The 15929-nt window shown below is 47.4% G+C and overlaps 2 protein-coding genes across 2 annotated transcripts; one reads left to right on the forward strand and one right to left on the reverse strand.

Annotated features, from left to right (window-relative positions):
• Positions 1-1803: 1803 nt before the first annotated feature.
• ATP5IF1 (ATP synthase inhibitory factor subunit 1) lies at positions 1804-2586 on the reverse strand. The gene is made up of 3 exons (XM_021554758.3): positions 2457-2586; positions 2194-2306; positions 1804-2080 (listed from the first exon to the last, which is right to left on the reverse strand). The coding sequence occupies exons 1-3, from the start codon at positions 2550-2552 to the stop codon at positions 1942-1944; spliced, it is 348 nt and encodes a 115-aa protein (XP_021410433.1). The 5' UTR covers positions 2553-2586; the 3' UTR covers positions 1804-1941.
• A 249-nt stretch (positions 2587-2835) lies between these two features.
• Positions 2836-13076, forward strand: DNAJC8 (DnaJ heat shock protein family (Hsp40) member C8). The gene is made up of 9 exons (XM_021554832.3): positions 2836-2966; positions 3772-3873; positions 5540-5596; positions 7165-7231; positions 7872-7966; positions 8819-8890; positions 10019-10110; positions 11052-11127; positions 12309-13076. The coding sequence occupies exons 1-9, from the start codon at positions 2904-2906 to the stop codon at positions 12429-12431; spliced, it is 747 nt and encodes a 248-aa protein (XP_021410507.1). The 5' UTR covers positions 2836-2903; the 3' UTR covers positions 12432-13076.
• Positions 13077-15929: the final 2853 nt, after the last annotated feature.

Raw genomic sequence — 15929 nt, forward strand, 5'->3', positions numbered from 1 at the left:
GCATCTCTCCATCCACAGGCCCTGGAAGTGGTGAGTGAACCCAAACTGCTTGCTGCAAGTCATTTAAATGTTCATGTCATTTGCTGGTGGGCAAGAAAGCTCTGTGGTGTAGCAAGGTACTGACTTGCACACTGCAGCCCTGAGGGAATTCAGCAGTGGTACAAAGGTCCAAATCTCTGCATTCCCAGTCTCATAGCAAATCCTCCCCCTTACAGGTGCTTGGGCAGAGGCTCTGTGGCTGAGTTTACATGGCATAGTTAGTACACCAAAATGCAGAATAAAACCCAGAGATGTGAATTTAAACCCTCATCTGTTCCTTTCTGAATACAGAGTTGGCCTAATATTTATGTCAGCTCTCCACAGTTCACTGAAGCTGTTAGTGCCAAACTTCTCACTAGTGACTCTGCAACTTTTGGGGAAGCCAACCCTGGAAAAACATTCTGAAAAAGGCAAAAAAATGGATTTTTAAATAGTTATAACCCAAACCCAATAGTATATTGCTTTTCATGACTCAGTTCATCTCACCAGGTTCAGAGAGGTGGGGAGGGTGCTTGTAATTTGTTAATTAGCCCCAAATAAAAGGAACAAAGCCCACAGGAAGCTCTGCACACAGCCTTGGCAGAACTCACCACACCACAGACTGAGCATGGCCAGGCAAGGACACTCCATAGCCTCTCTTCCAGGGCTCATCACATGGGTGACATATTCATTGAAGAAGAGGGTTTAAGGACATTAGAGTGACAGTGGTGTCACTCACTCTGCAGATAAATGTGCCACTACCTGCAATATTCACCAGGTGAGGGCAGCCCCAAGGGAGCAGCTGGCTGGGGATGTATCAGGGAACACAGGAGAAACTGGGACACCTTCAGCCAGGCAGTCACACCCTTGTAAACCACTTTCAACATCAAAGGCATCATTTGCCTCCTGCACTTTCAGACAGGGCAGTTCCAGGCACGGACCCACCCAGTCAATGTCGCTGCCACCCTTCACTGACTGTAACAAGCAGCTTTCACCAGTGCTGCACATTAACCCTGTTTGGGCAGATTTACAGACATAACAGGTATGACAGAAAAACTCTTTTCTTACCTGCCTGTTGATACATAAAGTCCCCTTCTTGTCAGTGCTTACTGCAGTAAGGCCACATTGTTTCAGGTCACTTACTGGGTATTTTATGATGAGTTTCCTTCCTACATTAAAATGGCAAAAGTGATTGAAACTGCATAAAATTAGTCTTAAGCCATGCTTTGTTGGAAAGAGACTTAACTAAAGAACACAGAAGTTGAAACAGTAAAAAAAACTAATCTACTGGGTACTTAAAGTCGCTGTGGAAAAGAACATTCACAAAGAAGTCAGGATCTCAGCTGTATTGCTCCAGGGACTAGGGCCACAAGTGACACCAGCATAACTTTGAATGCTATTTTGCTCTCTCAGTTTATGAATACTATTTTCCTCTTTCACTTTATGGCACTAAACACTAAGTGCAACAAGTGAACCTTAATTTTTTTTTTTGTGATCTGCTAGTTCAGTGGGGTAACAGCCCTCTATGCCACATAGACATTTTACTTGAAACAAAGTTACTTCTCTGCCAATGGATTGCTACAGGTACCGTTTCCCCCAACTCTTCTTGTTTTAAAGTTACCCCACCAGGCACAAATGGTCATTTCTTTCACACAAATCTAAAAAAACAATAGCTCAGTTCTGCCTACTCAAGAGTGCAGCCTTACTTTGGAAAAAATTGAAGTTTAAAACAAGATAGTGAGGTTGGTTGTTTTTGTTTTCATTGAACAGTTACTGGCAAGAAAGTGAGACTGAGTAGTTTATTTGATGTTGTTGCAGACCATAATTGTATGGATTTGGATTATGTTGACCAAAAAATACAGTCTTCACGCTGTTTTACACCATGATCAGTATTGGCCATGCACATTCAACAACAGCACCAGCTTAGTCATCTTTAAGCTGCTTGATCTTATGCTTATGGCGCTCGATTTCTTTCTGCAGACGCTCAATCTCTTTCTGGTGGTGGTGGATCTCTTCCTCGTGGTGCTTCCGTAAGGCAGAGAGCTGCTCGCGTTCCTTTTCCCTGCAAGAGAGGACGGCAGGAGGTGCAGCCCCGCAGCCGAGGGCTCGGAGAGGCCGGCCGGGCCGTGCCCCGGGCCCGCGGGAGCGGCTGCACAGGCCCCGGGCCCCGCTCACCTGAAGTACCGCTCCTCCTCGGCCGCCTGCTTCTTCCCGAAGGCGCCGCCGGCCTCGCGGATGGAGCCGCCGCCGCCGCCGCCCTTCCCAGCGCCTTTACCCAGCTCGCCCAGCTGCGGGAGAGACGGCGGTGAGCGCGGAAGGACAGAGCGACAGAGTGACGGACGGAGGGACATAGGGACAGTCAGACAGAAGGGCAGAGCGGAGGACGGACAAAGGGACGGTCAGACGCAGGGCAGAAGGGGCACTCTCGGCACACCCACCTGGTCGGCGCCCGATCCCGAGCTCCAGCGCTGCTGCTGTGCCAGCAGAGCCCCGCGCAGGCCGCCCCGCGCCGCCAGCGCCGCCACGGCCGCCATCGCCGCCTGCCCTTGGAGCGCCGGACGGGCCGGGCGCGCCCGCCCCGCCCCGCCGCGCCTGCGCGGCCGCGGCCCCGCCCTCCTCCCGCCGCGCCTGCGCGGCCGCGGCCCCGCCCTCCTCCCGCCGCGCCTGCGCGGCCGCGGCCCCGCCCTCCTCCCGCCGCGCCTGCGCGGCCGCGGCCCCGCCCTCCTCCCGCCGCGCCTGCGCGGCCGCGGCCCCGCCCTCCTCCCGCCCCCAGAGCCCCGCGGGGGCGGGGTGGTGCGTGTGACGTCACGAGTCGGGGCGGGGCCTACCGCTGCGGCGCGCGCCGTGGTCACGTGTGGTGACGGCGCGGTCACGTGTGGGTGGCGATGGCGGCGGCGGGGCCCGGCGCGGGCGCGGCCGAGGACGCGTTCCTGACCTTCTACAACGAGGTACCGCCCGCCCCCGGTACCGCCCGGCCCCGGCACCGCGCGGACACGGGCTGCCGCGGGGCCGGGGGCCGCCGGCGGGCGGGACGGGCGGAGCCGCTGTCGGGGTGGGTTGGTGCTCGCTCCGGCCCTCCCTCAGCCCTGGTGGTGCCCGGGGCTGGGGCCGCGGTCGGCCCTCGTTCCGCTGCGCTGAGCCCGGCGGGAGCCGTGCGCTCCCGTCCTGCTCGGCCTGGCTGTGGGCAGGCTGTCACCGGGGCCCCTCTCCGGCTGCCGGGCCCCGGGGTGCGGCCTGAGCGGGGGTTCTGAGGCCGTGCAAGTTCGCTGGATATTTCTTCAAATAAAAGTGAACGTTAAGTAGAAATGCATGCTTTGGTTCGGCGTGGTACTGTGAAGGGCAAAAACTGAGCTGAATAACCCGTAGTCAAAGTAAAGCGGATTTGTGTGTCTGCATCAGTGTCATTTAACGTGTTTGAAGGGCTGCACTGCCAACAACGGGTTAAAATAATGCCGTGGTTTCCAAGGCATCACAGCGACGGAAGTGCTGGAGGTGCATGGAGAGGAGGGAAGGCACAGCTGTAGAGCAGGCCTTAGAAGAAATAAACAGAACTATTCTGCAGTATTTTTTATAGGTAAAATGTGATGTTGAAAATACTGTTGGCTGTAGGAAGGGCTAAAAAATATGTGCTGCTCGTGCTTGAGAAAATAACTACAGGCTTGGGGTAAGCAAGGGGCATTATGAGCTGTAGTACAGAGGAATAAATAAAGAGGTTGTGATGGTCAGTTGATACAGGTCTCTCTTGTTCTTCAGGTAAAGCAAATTGAAAAACGAGACTCTGTTTTAACATCAAAAAACCAAATTGACCGGCTGACCCGACCTGGATCTTCATATTTCAACTTGAACCCTTTTGAGGTTAGTTTGAACATTCTATCCTCATTTCTGAATTGATGTGTGAGTTTCCTGATTGTTGAGTATTTATAAGGAAAGAAGAAATTTCTCTGGGTACAGATTACTGTGCAGAAGGTTTGCAGAGGAGAGCAGGATGGTGTATATGTGCTCACTCTCTTTCTCAGTGTTTGATGGCAGGACAAACTGTACATTGTCACATTTCCCTCATACAGCAGCACTGGAAGATTTGGATGGGTATTTTCTGAAGAGGAAGGTAGTAGCTTGGCAGGTTCTGGTCATAGCTCTCTTAATTCAGCATTTGTAGTTGTGTGCTTTATTTTGAGTGTTCATCCCACTGAACTTGTATGGTGGATAGAGTAAGAAGAGGTCTCAGTGGTCACAGTAGTGAGTAGTCTTTGAGGAACCATTGTCAGTTATAAAGTCATAACAAGTAGGAAAGCCTGAGGAAGGCAGTAAATAAACAATATTGCGTTCATCTGGAGTTGGCTTTCCCTGGTCATTTTCCTTCCTGGTGTCATCTTTGCTGCCTTTTTCAAGCCTCAGGTGCTTTTTGTAGTCCCAGTTGAGGGCTGGTCAGCAGGTTCACTTTGACAATGATCAGTTTTGTATAGGTCTTAGTACTTAAAGAGTAAATTTAGAAAGCTGTTTCAGAGTAGACTGTAGCTTTCCTGTGGGAGACTGCTTTTTATTTACAGATTCTTAGAATCAGACCAGCATCTGCTCACTTGTTGCTAAAATCTTGTATTCAGTAAATTAATTCACAAAGGAGTTCCTAAACTCTGCCACATCTGTAAAGTTCAATTAACAAGTGGTGTCACTCATGGAAACCAAACAGTAAAACTCTACAGTCTTCTTTCAAAATAATAGAATTAATAAATTCTTATAAAGTAGTATGTTTCCTGTCCAACATTCTAAGTTATGAGTGACCTGACATTGTCCCCAGGCCACCATATGCTTTAGTCTCTGTCAGACTGAGCATTGCTGCAGGACTGGTTGAAGGCTCAGACCAATTTATGGATCGTAGCTGTCTGCACAAGACTTGAACATAGAAAGCATACTGCCATAGCCAGAGGAATCTAGCATTGCTAAAAGTAGTGTCACAAATGTCAAGATTGTGAAATGTTTGTTTTACTGGGTGAAAATTCATGTAGTTTTGGGGCAAGCTTTCTGGTGTGTGCCAGTGAAGCAAGTGTTACAGAATCACAGAATATGCTGGGTTGAAAGGCACCCATCAGGATCCTTGGGTCCAACCCCTGGCCATGCACAGACACCCCAACAGCCCCACCCTGTGCATCTCTGGGAGTGCTGTTCAAACACTCCTGGAGCTCTGGCAGCCTCGGGGCAGTGCCCATTCTCTGGGGAGCCTGGTCAGTGCCCAGCACCCTCTGGGGAAAGAGCCTTTCCCTGATCTCCAACTTAAACCTCCCCTGACTAATTTTCATGCAGTTTCCTCATGTCCTGTCATTGATCATGAGAGTGAGGAGGTCAGTACCTGCCCCTGAGCTGCCCCTTGGAATGATGTTTAAGAGTGTATTGAGTTCTCCCCTCAGCCTCCTGAACAAACCAAGTGACTTCAGCCACTCCTCATGAGAGTGTTCGAGCTTGCTGACAGGACCCTGAAACTTGGAGAGCAGCATCAAACTTGCTCTGCTTTCCTGGTCTCTTTTAGGTGCTGCAGATGGATCCTGAAGCCACAGATGAAGAGATAAAGAAAAGATTCCGACAGGTATTCAACTTTTGCACTCAAAAGTTTGTGGAGGGGAGCTAAAAGTGCTGGAGAGATTGTGCAGCTGGGTGTGGATACAAGAAAAATGGTAGTAAAGCTGTATCTGGGTAGAGGAGTGTCTATTTTTGGCAGAAATGCATAGAACAATGCTTGTATCAACAAGAGGAGAGCTGCAGCAGTGTCCCTGGTACAAGCATGATAGGCTGCCTTGCCAGTGCCATGTGTGATGGGGCTATTGCCAGCTGATATAGCCATGTATAATCAGCCTCTTGAACTTGAGTTCAAAAGGAAGATCAAAAGGTATTTTTCTCAAATATATGGACTTGGATCCAGGTTTTCTCTGAGGTTTCTTTAAGAATTTCCATCGTCATTTTTAGTGGCTCGGTTACCTGGGAAAGAGGCAGCCCTGCAGCACAGGAAGCATTACCCCAGCCTGCCTCTGCTGACAGACCTGCAGGAAAAATTTTGAGTTTAATCAGTGCATACAACAAAGAAATAGTGTTTGGAGGGCTGAAACCTCCACCTGAATTCATGGTGTGAGTGTCTTTAGATAGGAGGATGCTGGGTGGCAGAGGAACAGGATATGGGCTCTTCCTGTATGTGGGAAGTGAGAGGGATAACTTTGTGGTCTGTTGGTGGCTTCTCACTTCTGCAAGACAATAAAGTATGATATTCTCAGCTTTTGGCTGGTAAAACACTACAGGGAGATGTTCTGAATTCAGGGTAATGAAATGAAAAATGTGCATGGAATTGTGCATTGAATTGTGCATCAAGCACCCAAGTGCAGAATGTGGAACAGCCAACAAAGGGGGGAAAAAAGCACTGGCTGAAGTAAATCTGTTCAGGACTGAAGGCAAACTTTCCTGGTAGCTATAAACTGGCATCTGTACAGTTCCAAAAGTAGTTATTTTGTATTCTTCAACACTAAAGCAGTTTTAGTTGCTGCTCTGTACAGCAATGGCAAAAATAAAATGTCTATATATATGAAAAACAATTAAAAATAAGCCATATGGGGAAAGTTTGAAATAACTTTCTGAAAATGGAATGTGGAGGATGTGGTTCCCAGCCCAGCTAAGGTTGCTCTCAGGATGGTAGTGATCTATCTCCTGTCTCTGCCAGGTAGAGTACAGGCAGGAGTTTTCTTAACTTCCAATAATGTAGCCTAAGGAAAAAATGACCACTCTTAAATCGTTTGGTGTTTGGACAGCCTTGGCCATGCTGGAGAACTTTATGAGAGACTTTGGTTGAGGATAATCTTTTTATGTTTGTTTCTTGTCAAGACCAAGGATACATATCATTGATGACCAAGGGGTTCATATTAGCTGAGGAGTGTTAAATTGTTCCTCTCATCACAAGCTGCAGCTTTTCTTGGGCAGCCTGTTTGTTACAGGGATTGTTTGTTCTGTCAGCTCATACTGGCACATACTCCTGCATGTGGTCAGCTGGTTTGTCCATGTACAAATGAATATGATCTCTTTGGATTCTTTCTATTTCCTTTCTCTCAAAAATCTCTGAAATACTCTTCATCTTTTGCCTTGATCTTGATAGCAAGATCCTTTTTCTTGCAGCTGTCAATATTGGTGCACCCAGACAAAAACCAAGATGATGCAGATAGAGCTCAGAAGGCGTTTGAAGGTAATACTCTTTCTCTGCCTGCTCTGGGTTACTAGTTGCAGCTTTTCTGGCACTGGTTTAAGAATTTATGGGGTGGAGGGGACAGAGGGGTTGCTGCAGAGGTGCTTTAGCTGGGGCAAAAGCAGCTGTGGTAGCAGCAACTGTGTGAGGTGGTGGCGTTTCAGCAGGTGGCACTAGGTGGCAACAATGCCATTGCTGTGTCACAACAGGGACAGACATCTCCGTGGAGTTTTGGGATTGTTCAAGAAAAACTGTTTATTCTGTGCATTAGATTTTATTCAAAGACCATAGGACTGAAGTAGAGTGATAGTTTTAGGTGTATGCTGTGCAGTCAGATAATCACAATAAGGTCTTCATGCCCATATCTACAGCTGGGAGAAATGATGCTTTCACCTGCTCCCTCCAGCAGGTATCAGACAGTTCCTGCCATTACTGTACCCCAAAACTAATTCAACTAATTGTGTTACCACTTTCCTTGATGTATTTAATAAAAAAAAAATTAAAAACCAACTAAAACAGACTGCCAAACAAATGACCTCCACAAATTCTAGAAGCAAATTAGTAATGCCAACAAGTAGCAGTCTTGTGATGCCTTGTGAACATGACTACTGGTGCTATTAATATTGATGTTTTTTGTTAGCTGTAGATAAAGCTTACAAACTGCTGCTAGATCAGGAGCAAAAGAAGAGAGCCTTGGATGTGATACAGGCAGGAAAAGAATATGTGGAACACACTGTGAGTATTCTATGGGAATGTCCAGACTTGGGACTGAGTGGTAATCAATAATTCATATTTTGCTTTTTTGGTACACTTGCTTCATGTTTAGGCCACTAAACTGAGCAAACCTTGTAATGGCACTGTGCAGGTGGGCTGCAAGCTCTTCACAGCAGAAACAAGCCTGCTGTGTCCAGGACTGCTGTTGAGCTCAGTGCAAGATAATTCAGTGAAATTCAGTACTTAAAATAATCAGGTCAGACCACATGATCTGACCTAAATATTTTTTTCCAAGTCTGTGAATGAATGATGCAGTTCAGATATGTGTAGGTGGAAGAGAATAGGTGGTGACAGCAGGAGACTGAGAAGTTTGGGGAATATTGACCTATAAGATAAGAAAAAGAGCTTGGATTGCATTGGCCAAGAAGTTAGAGTGATGTGGGTGGATTAAAATACAGAAAGCTTGAGGAAACAGATGATATGAGAGAACTCAGATACTCTTAACACAAGGAACACTTGATGTTCTCTTTGTTGTTAGTCACTTGAATATCATGAAGCAAAATAAACTTCCTGCTGGTTTGGATGGTGTATATTGAATAAGAATATATTCAAGATATATTCAATATATAGATCAAGAAACCAAAAGGGATTATTTTGAAGGAATAGTATCCAACACTGTATTTTTAATTACTACAGTTCATGTGATAGTAATCTTGTATGTATTCGGGCCTAGGAGGGTTTCGTGCAAAACAAAACATCAATCAAGAACAGAGCACTTTCTGTACATTGGAATAGAAATGCAGAACCACTTGGATAAAATTATGTAAGCTCCATTAAATTTTTAAGGCTCTTATTCTTGTTCTTAATCATTAGGTGAAAGAAAAAAAGAAGCAGCTGAAGAAGGATGGAAAACCTCCAACTGTAGAGGAGGATGATCCTGAAGTTGTAAGTCATTCTATGTTCAGAGAAACTGGAGAGTACAAAATGTGTTTTGAGGAATTAAGATTGAAAGCCAGTACAGAAGTATTAATTAGACTTGCTAATGTTGTAATTCCTTACATTTACAGAAGGACAAATTCTGCTTAGCCAATGTAGAGTATCGTATCAGGTGATACCTGGAAAATAGCTTCACTGTAGTATAAAGAGTAAATTTATTGTGAGATTATATAGATCAAAATACCCTGTTCTTTTCTCAAAACAAGTCTTCATTGCTTGTGCATCATGCACTCTTTTTTGAATTGCATTTCTTGTCTTCTGACTGCTGGAGCTGTGGCATTGCTGCTGCTGTCAGAGGCACGTGTAGCACTCACTGCAGACTGGCTAAAATGAGCTTCTGACTTTTTAATGAGAGCTGTTTCATTCCTGTAGTAGTGAGGGACAGATGTGCTGTTCTGCAACAAACCACTTGTATTAGAAATGGCGTGGCATAACTTATTTCTTTTTACCTGGGTTCTAGTCTGGAGAACTGCAGCCAAATGAGAGGCTGTAACAATGATAGGTGATTGCCAAACATTGACCTCATTAGTCTCATCGCTCTTTTTTTCCTGGAAAGTAATTTCTTCCTGTTGGTATCACCACAGTAACCCCATAACCATCCTATTTTTCATTTTTCAGAAGTCTGTTGCTCTACTTTAGTAATTAAGATTGGTTTAAGCATACTGATTTCCTACTGGGAAGCCAATGCTAGATTTTTACAACACATCAAGAAGATCTGCTGGAAAATTACTCTCTAAAACAGTGACCATTTTGCCTTTTTTTGTCAAATGTAACAATGCAAGGCTTAACCCAAGAATAAGAGGGTTTGAAGTGAACAGTTCTGTTTAGGCACAGCTTCATGAATACAAATTAAAATGAGACTAATATGAGGTTAATATGCAGTTGTTTCCTGGTGCTAGGGCCAGAATTTAATCAGCAGTGGTTTATACCTTTCTGTGTCCTGCTGCTATTGTCAGGATAGCGGTTATGTGGACGTACCTGTAGTTTGCTTTCTTTTTAGCTTCATACATTTGTATGTAAAACAGACTTTAACTGTGTTCATAGGCATTATTTTAAGACTGGATTTGTGTTTTACAGTTCAAACAAGCTGTATACAAACAGACAATGAAGCTCTTTGCTGAACTGGAAATTAAGAGGAAAGAAAGAGAAGCAAAAGAAATGCATGAAAGGTATAAATGGCATTCCACTTGTGCAATTCAAGCTCTTCTTCCACCTCATGCTTCTTTACAGAAGATATGGGGTCAGAGTGTCTTAGAATAGTCTAAATTGGAATGAACCTCGGGAGATCATCTGGTCTGACCTCCTGCTAAAAGCAGGACCTAGGATTAGACTAACAAGGGTCCTGTCACTCTGATTTCCAACAATGTGGATTTTTCTCTGGTTAGCCCATGGGTTGTACAGCCCTATACTTGAGAAAAGCACACAGGAAATTTGCCCTCTTGTGCTAAAGATGTTAATATATTTTTAGATGGTTGTATTCTCTTATGTGTACATGGAGGCCAGCCACAACAGTGAAATGGTAACACAATTCTGCATGCTATTAGCTTGCAGAGAACTGATCTTTAGTTTTATTTAAATGCCAGAAATACCCTGTGGCATGTGTGATCCTGAACTATTTTAGGTGATTTGATCACATGCTGCCTGAGTGCTCACTGCAAATACACTTCCTGCAGCAGGGTTCTGTGCTGGTCAGTGAGGTGGGAGATGGCTGCAGGACATTGCTTTTGATTACAGGTGAAAAGTATTTGTATTATTTGTACTTTGCGTGCTGAAGTGGTTAACTTCTCAGAACATGTACCCTCAACAGTTTTAGACACTTAGCATTAGAGTGATGTCCAGCTTCTTGGATGAAGAAGTCCAACTTGTTTTGCTGGACAAGAGAAGCCACCTCCTTAATTGTATGCCTGTTATCAGTGGGACCAAACCATCTTCTCTGCTTGCTGCTCTTCCAAATTTGAAACCAAATTGTATTTGCTGTGCTATCTTAGTTGTGTGTATTTATTTCTTCTGTAATCTGCCAAAAAATTAGAGGAGCTGTCCAATATGTTTTGAAAGCTTGCTTTCTGAAGTGATACTTGTGGGTTCATAACTTTTGTGGCTTGCCTTCTAGGAAGCGGCAGAGGGAAGAGGAAATCGAAGCACAGGAGAAAGCTAAACGAGAACGGGAATGGCAGAAGAACTTTGAGGTATTCAGCAGCTGAACTTACAGAATAGACCTCAGCAATTCTTGTCCATGTTGCAGGGAATGCCCCTAGAGAGATGAGAGACCTTTTGTATGTGAGTCTGTAAGATAATTTAATAGATCTGCACCAGCCTGGGGTTTGCTCATGTGTGTGGAGAAGAGCCCATCAATAGGGCTTTGGTATCACCTATGCAGAAACAGGTCTGGTAAATTGAGGTATATTATTTTTTCATCTCTGTCAGCAGTTCATTCTTATCTCTAGTTGTAAAATAGAATTGCTGCTTATCCCAGGTCACTGGTGACCATTAAAACCTAATCTGGAAAGTGTTTGTGTGGACTGTTGTGGTACTTCCCAGTCTGGTTGCCCCAGTATCCAGATCCCTGCTAGTGCTGGGCCCTCTCCCATCCTGCCATGGGAAGGGGGCAGGGAAGCAGACAGCTGCTGTAGCCAGAGCCCATCTGCAGCTCTGGTATTGCAGAGATGAGCCTGGAGTGGCTGGATCACATGCTGTGAAGGGGATCCTTCCTGGACTTGTTCTGGCCTGCTGTGAAATCTTCAGCTTGTAAAGATCATAGGTTGGCTTTTTGGGGAGACTGGGGTGTTTAGGGTATTTTTATGTGGGTTCTGTTTTTTGGTTTGGTTTTTTTCTTCTCGGGAAAGGCTTCTGCTGCTCAGCAGTTAGGGCAGTGGGAGGGGAGGAGTGCACCAGCAACCTTTTTTTCTCATTGTGCTCATGTGATGAGACTGTGAGCAAGAAGCATGAGAGAAGGCAGCAGTACATTTCCCTTCTCTGTTCTCCCTGCCTCCAATCTGCAGCACCAGGAGAGTGAGGAGTTGAGAGAGAGAAAGGACATGCCATGTTTTGGGCTGACAGATTACGAACCTCTATTTGAGAGGTTTCTTGTTTCCTTTGAGCATTCTGTAGAGAGTAAGGACTGCCCAGCCCAATCTGGTAGTTTCTGAAACAGGAAACCAGCACAATGCTTATACTGGTATGTGTAAGCTCACTTGTAGTTCCAATGCACTGTGCTGCTTTGGCTCTTCCCAGTGTCCTTGTGTCCTGCCTGTCAGGGGCTGCATGCTGGATAGGAGAAAATGCTACTGATCTCATGAAACTGGTATGTACTACCTGTGCTTTGGCTCTTGCACTTGTTAACTCACCACTTCCTCCCTCTTGTTCCCAGGAAAGTCGGGATGGTCGTGTGGACAGCTGGAGAAATTTCCAGGCAAATACAAAGGGGAAGAAAGAAAAGAAAAACAGGACCTTCCTCAGACCTCCCAAAGTAAAAATGGAGCAGCGTGAATGATCCTGGAAACACTGCCCAAGTGCAGCTCCTCAGCCCCTTCTCTGCTTTTAAGGACTCATTGGCACCTAGAGTAAGATTTGCTTTTTAGTAGACTGTTTGTTTTCAGTACAATTAATTATCAGTCGAAGTATTTTTTGTACTCTTGTCTGTTTGAAATAGGGCCAGAGAATGACCCCGGCCAGGGCCCCGCTACACGTAGAACTCTTGGCTTAGGAGAGTCCCTGCCATTCCTGCTGTCCTGTGTGTCTGCTGCCCTGTAACTCAGTGTTTTGTACTTCACAGACTGTGCTGTTTCACCACTTTTCTTTCTAGTTTGAGAGCTGAACAAAATATTGGAAATGCATCCAAACCCTTTCAGGCACAATCTTTCTCAGCAAGTTCAGCTTGGGAAGGATCTGGACTGACTCTGGGAATATGCTTCCAGCACTGTGCAGTGCAGTTGGACTGCAGTTTGCAGCTCCTCACTGCATTGAGTGGTGCTTGGAAGGAACCTGCCCCAAAAATCTGATTTCCAAATTAAAATCCCAGCTCTCAGGCTTAGACTTCTAGACCAGCTGGTCACTTCCTATAAAGGAAAATAACTTCTCTTGATTAATAGTTAAGCTGCAATGGTCTGTATGTAAAATAAATTTTTACCCAAATTACTGTTTTGTTTTCCCTTGGAATTATTAAAAAATGTAATAGTGAGAGTGTCAATGAAGTGCTGTCACTGCAATAGTGCTGCTCTTCAGCATCAACCTGTGCCCCAAGCTCAGACTGTGGTGACAGCTCTCTGCCTTTCCAGTTCTCCACATCCCTTTTAAGCTGCCCAAACTGTTCCAAGTGCAGTGTCACCAGCCTGGAGGCAGAGGGGCATTAACTGTCCTTCTCTGGCTGTGCTCCTGGCTGATCCTGGCTTCCTTAATCTCCAGCCTGGCTGGGAAAGGCCATACTTCAGCTTGGTTGTTGGGCCGGAGAAGTTGGGATGTTTGCTGCAGCTCTGCAGTTGGGTGCCTGGGGAGCTCCAGGGCATGCAGCCAGCCAGTTCCTTGTGGCACCAGTGCTTTGTGCAAGGGTAGTGACTGTCCTGTCCTTCAGGACTGTCTTAAAAACCTCACACTTCCTTTCCTGCCAAAATAAGAGCCAGTTTTTACCAACAGAGAAACCCCAACAACATTTCCTTGTTTAACAGCCCATGGGGCATAAAGGGAGCAGACAGAAACACATGTGATTACTTGTTATAAATGACTCAGGTGGATGTTGTGCCCATGACCTGAGCAATGCCAGTGCCACAGAATATATTGGGGGAACCCCCATGTGGAATCTGGGCAGAGGAGTGGAGTGGGTCCCCCATGTCCCAGACCACCTTTTCTTCCCAAGCTGAAGAAGCACAAGGACAAAGGGGGGCTTCTAGTGCTGCAAAGGGAATGAGCTGCCCCTGCCTGAAGTATTTTCTGGCTGAGGTTTTCTGATTTGGGATTCCCAGAGCAGAGCAGGGCCCTTCCTGGTACTTGGCCTGATGAATCTCCACCCATCATGGAAGCCCTGGAACAAGAACTCACTGGTCTGCCACCTGACCCCAGGACCTGGGAGGAAATGAGGAGCCCAGAGGACAGATCTGCTGAGGGTACTGGCCCCTCCTTGCTGAGCTGGGACCACCTCTGCACCCCTGGCCCAACCAGGCAGTGCCCCTGACCTGGAGCTGCTCCAGGGCTGGGCTACCCCATCTGTGGCCTGTGAGGCACCAGGTGCCACAGGAGTGTGCCACAGGAGTGTGCCACAGGAGTGTGCCACAGGAGTGTGACACAGGAGTGTGCCAAGCCCCTCACCATCAATGGAGCCTCAACCACTGTGTCCCTTCTACTGCCTGCCTGAGGAAGGACCACAGAAGAACTGGTGTCAAGCAACTAGGGCACGACTAAGCAGGTCCAAAGTGCCAAGAAGGGAAGTGAGTCACTCACCTGGGAGCCAGCACTTCACCCTCTTTCCTGTCAGAGCCTCCTCCCAGGCAGGAGCACACACACAGCCCGGCCCTGCTGGTCTCTCCACTTGCAGCAAGGACCTGGTGGGCTGGGGTCTGTGACTGAGCTGGAGCAGGTGCTTTGTTACCCCAAGGTAAGACACTCCTTTCCCTTCTGCTTGCTCTCCCAGGCTACCTCCCCGAGCTCCACAAGCTCCTTCTGTGTCTGGGTAACTCAGGACATGGGCTGGCTCAACATCCCCCATGGATCTCTGAGCTGTGGCATCTCAGACAGCACCAAGGGCTTCTGAGGCATCTTCATCCCCCTGGCATGGGTGTGGGAGGACACTCCTTGTTCCACATGCCCAGCAAGCAGGGATGGGGTGATGAGGTGCATCGTGACAGCCTGAGTCAGGCACGTGCTGCTGCTGCCTTTGGGGCTGTGGGGATGGGCTGCTCTCACCCTGGTCCCATTCCACCCCTGAGTGACCAAGCCCGGATTTGCTTGAATGCTGTGAAGCAAGGTGAGCAGCCCTGCCTGGGCCTTACTCCTGCGAGGAAGAGGAGGCAGTGCTTGGAGCCTCTCAAGGAAAGCAGGTCCCTCATCCCACCTGTGCACAGCCCCTGCCCAGGCTGGGCAGGCAGATGGGGCAGAAGCCAGCAGCTGTGGCAGGAGGTGGCTCGCTGCAGTTGGGAGCAGCAGGGCTGTGACAGCCTGGGGCTGTAGCACACAAATCCTGACACAGTGGCCCATGAACTCACCCCTCTGCCCCGTGCAGCAGGGCTGGGCTTGGGAACCAAAAACAGCTGGAGGCTGCTCTGCTCCCTGCCTCACCCACTGCTGGGGAGGCTGGCCAGCTACCAGCTGTGACATTCTCTGCCAGTCTGGGCGATCCCTGTGGCACAGCCAGCAGCAGAAGCCATGCCCTGCCTTAGCTGTCAGAGGGGACCCAGGGAGTGCCACTGCCTCAGGAGTGGCTTCTGGCAGATGGGTTGGTGTGTTTTCCTGCCGAGCAAGCCCAGCTCCGGGGCACATTCCTGCAGGGTTGGTAACGAGGTGGGGACAGGCTGTGCTCAGCCTGCAATAAGCATTAGAAAATTAGCAGTGTTACATGAGTAGTAATGTTACATGAGCAGTGGGAACTCACAGACAGTAACACTCAGCACCAGCTGAGCATGTGCTGCAGCTCCAAAAGAATTTCATGCTTTTTTAAAGATCCATCCTGGTACTCAAGAATGTGTCCTGGGGACTGGAACCAGCAGGGATCAAGCTCACCCGTGTGCCAATGGCTGGTGCTGTCACAAGCTTCATGTTGGTATTTCATCTTGTCCTTGTTTGCTGCTTGTGTTGCTGACAGGCAGTCAGAGACCCATCAGCTGAAATGCTGCTCCCATTTACACTCCCTGGAGAGCTCTTCTCTGCCTACGCAGTGTAGCTTGCTCTTGGGAAGAAATCTCTGGATATTTGCTTATAAAAGAAAGAGTCTCCGACCCCTCCAAAATTTACACGTGGTTATCCAAAGTGAGTCTGTTGCTACCAGGCTACATCTAATAAGGAA

The sequence above is a fragment of the Lonchura striata genome, chromosome 26, assembly GCF_046129695.1.
Source record: "Lonchura striata isolate bLonStr1 chromosome 26, bLonStr1.mat, whole genome shotgun sequence".
NCBI lineage: Eukaryota > Metazoa > Chordata > Aves > Passeriformes > Estrildidae > Lonchura > Lonchura striata.

Excerpts from the sequence above, each read along its gene's own strand:
- DNAJC8 (XM_021554832.3), top strand. The coding sequence starts at position 2,904 with ATGGCGGCGGCGGGGCCCGGCGCGGGCGCGGCCGAGGACGCGTTCCTG. Across the intron at positions 7,967-8,818 it reads AAGAATATGTGGAACACACT|GTGAAAGAAAAAAAGAAGCA; the intron begins GTGAGTATTCTA and ends CTTAATCATTAG. Across the intron at positions 11,128-12,308 it reads AATGGCAGAAGAACTTTGAG|GAAAGTCGGGATGGTCGTGT; the intron begins GTATTCAGCAGC and ends TCTTGTTCCCAG.
- ATP5IF1 (XM_021554758.3), bottom strand. The coding sequence starts at position 2,552 with ATGGCGGCCGTGGCGGCGCTGGCGGCGCGGGGCGGCCTGCGCGGGGCT. Across the intron at positions 2,307-2,456 it reads CGGGATCGGGCGCCGACCAG|CTGGGCGAGCTGGGTAAAGG; the intron begins GTGGGTGTGCCG and ends TCTCTCCCGCAG. Across the intron at positions 2,081-2,193 it reads GAGGAGGAGCGGTACTTCAG|GGAAAAGGAACGCGAGCAGC; the intron begins GTGAGCGGGGCC and ends CCTCTCTTGCAG.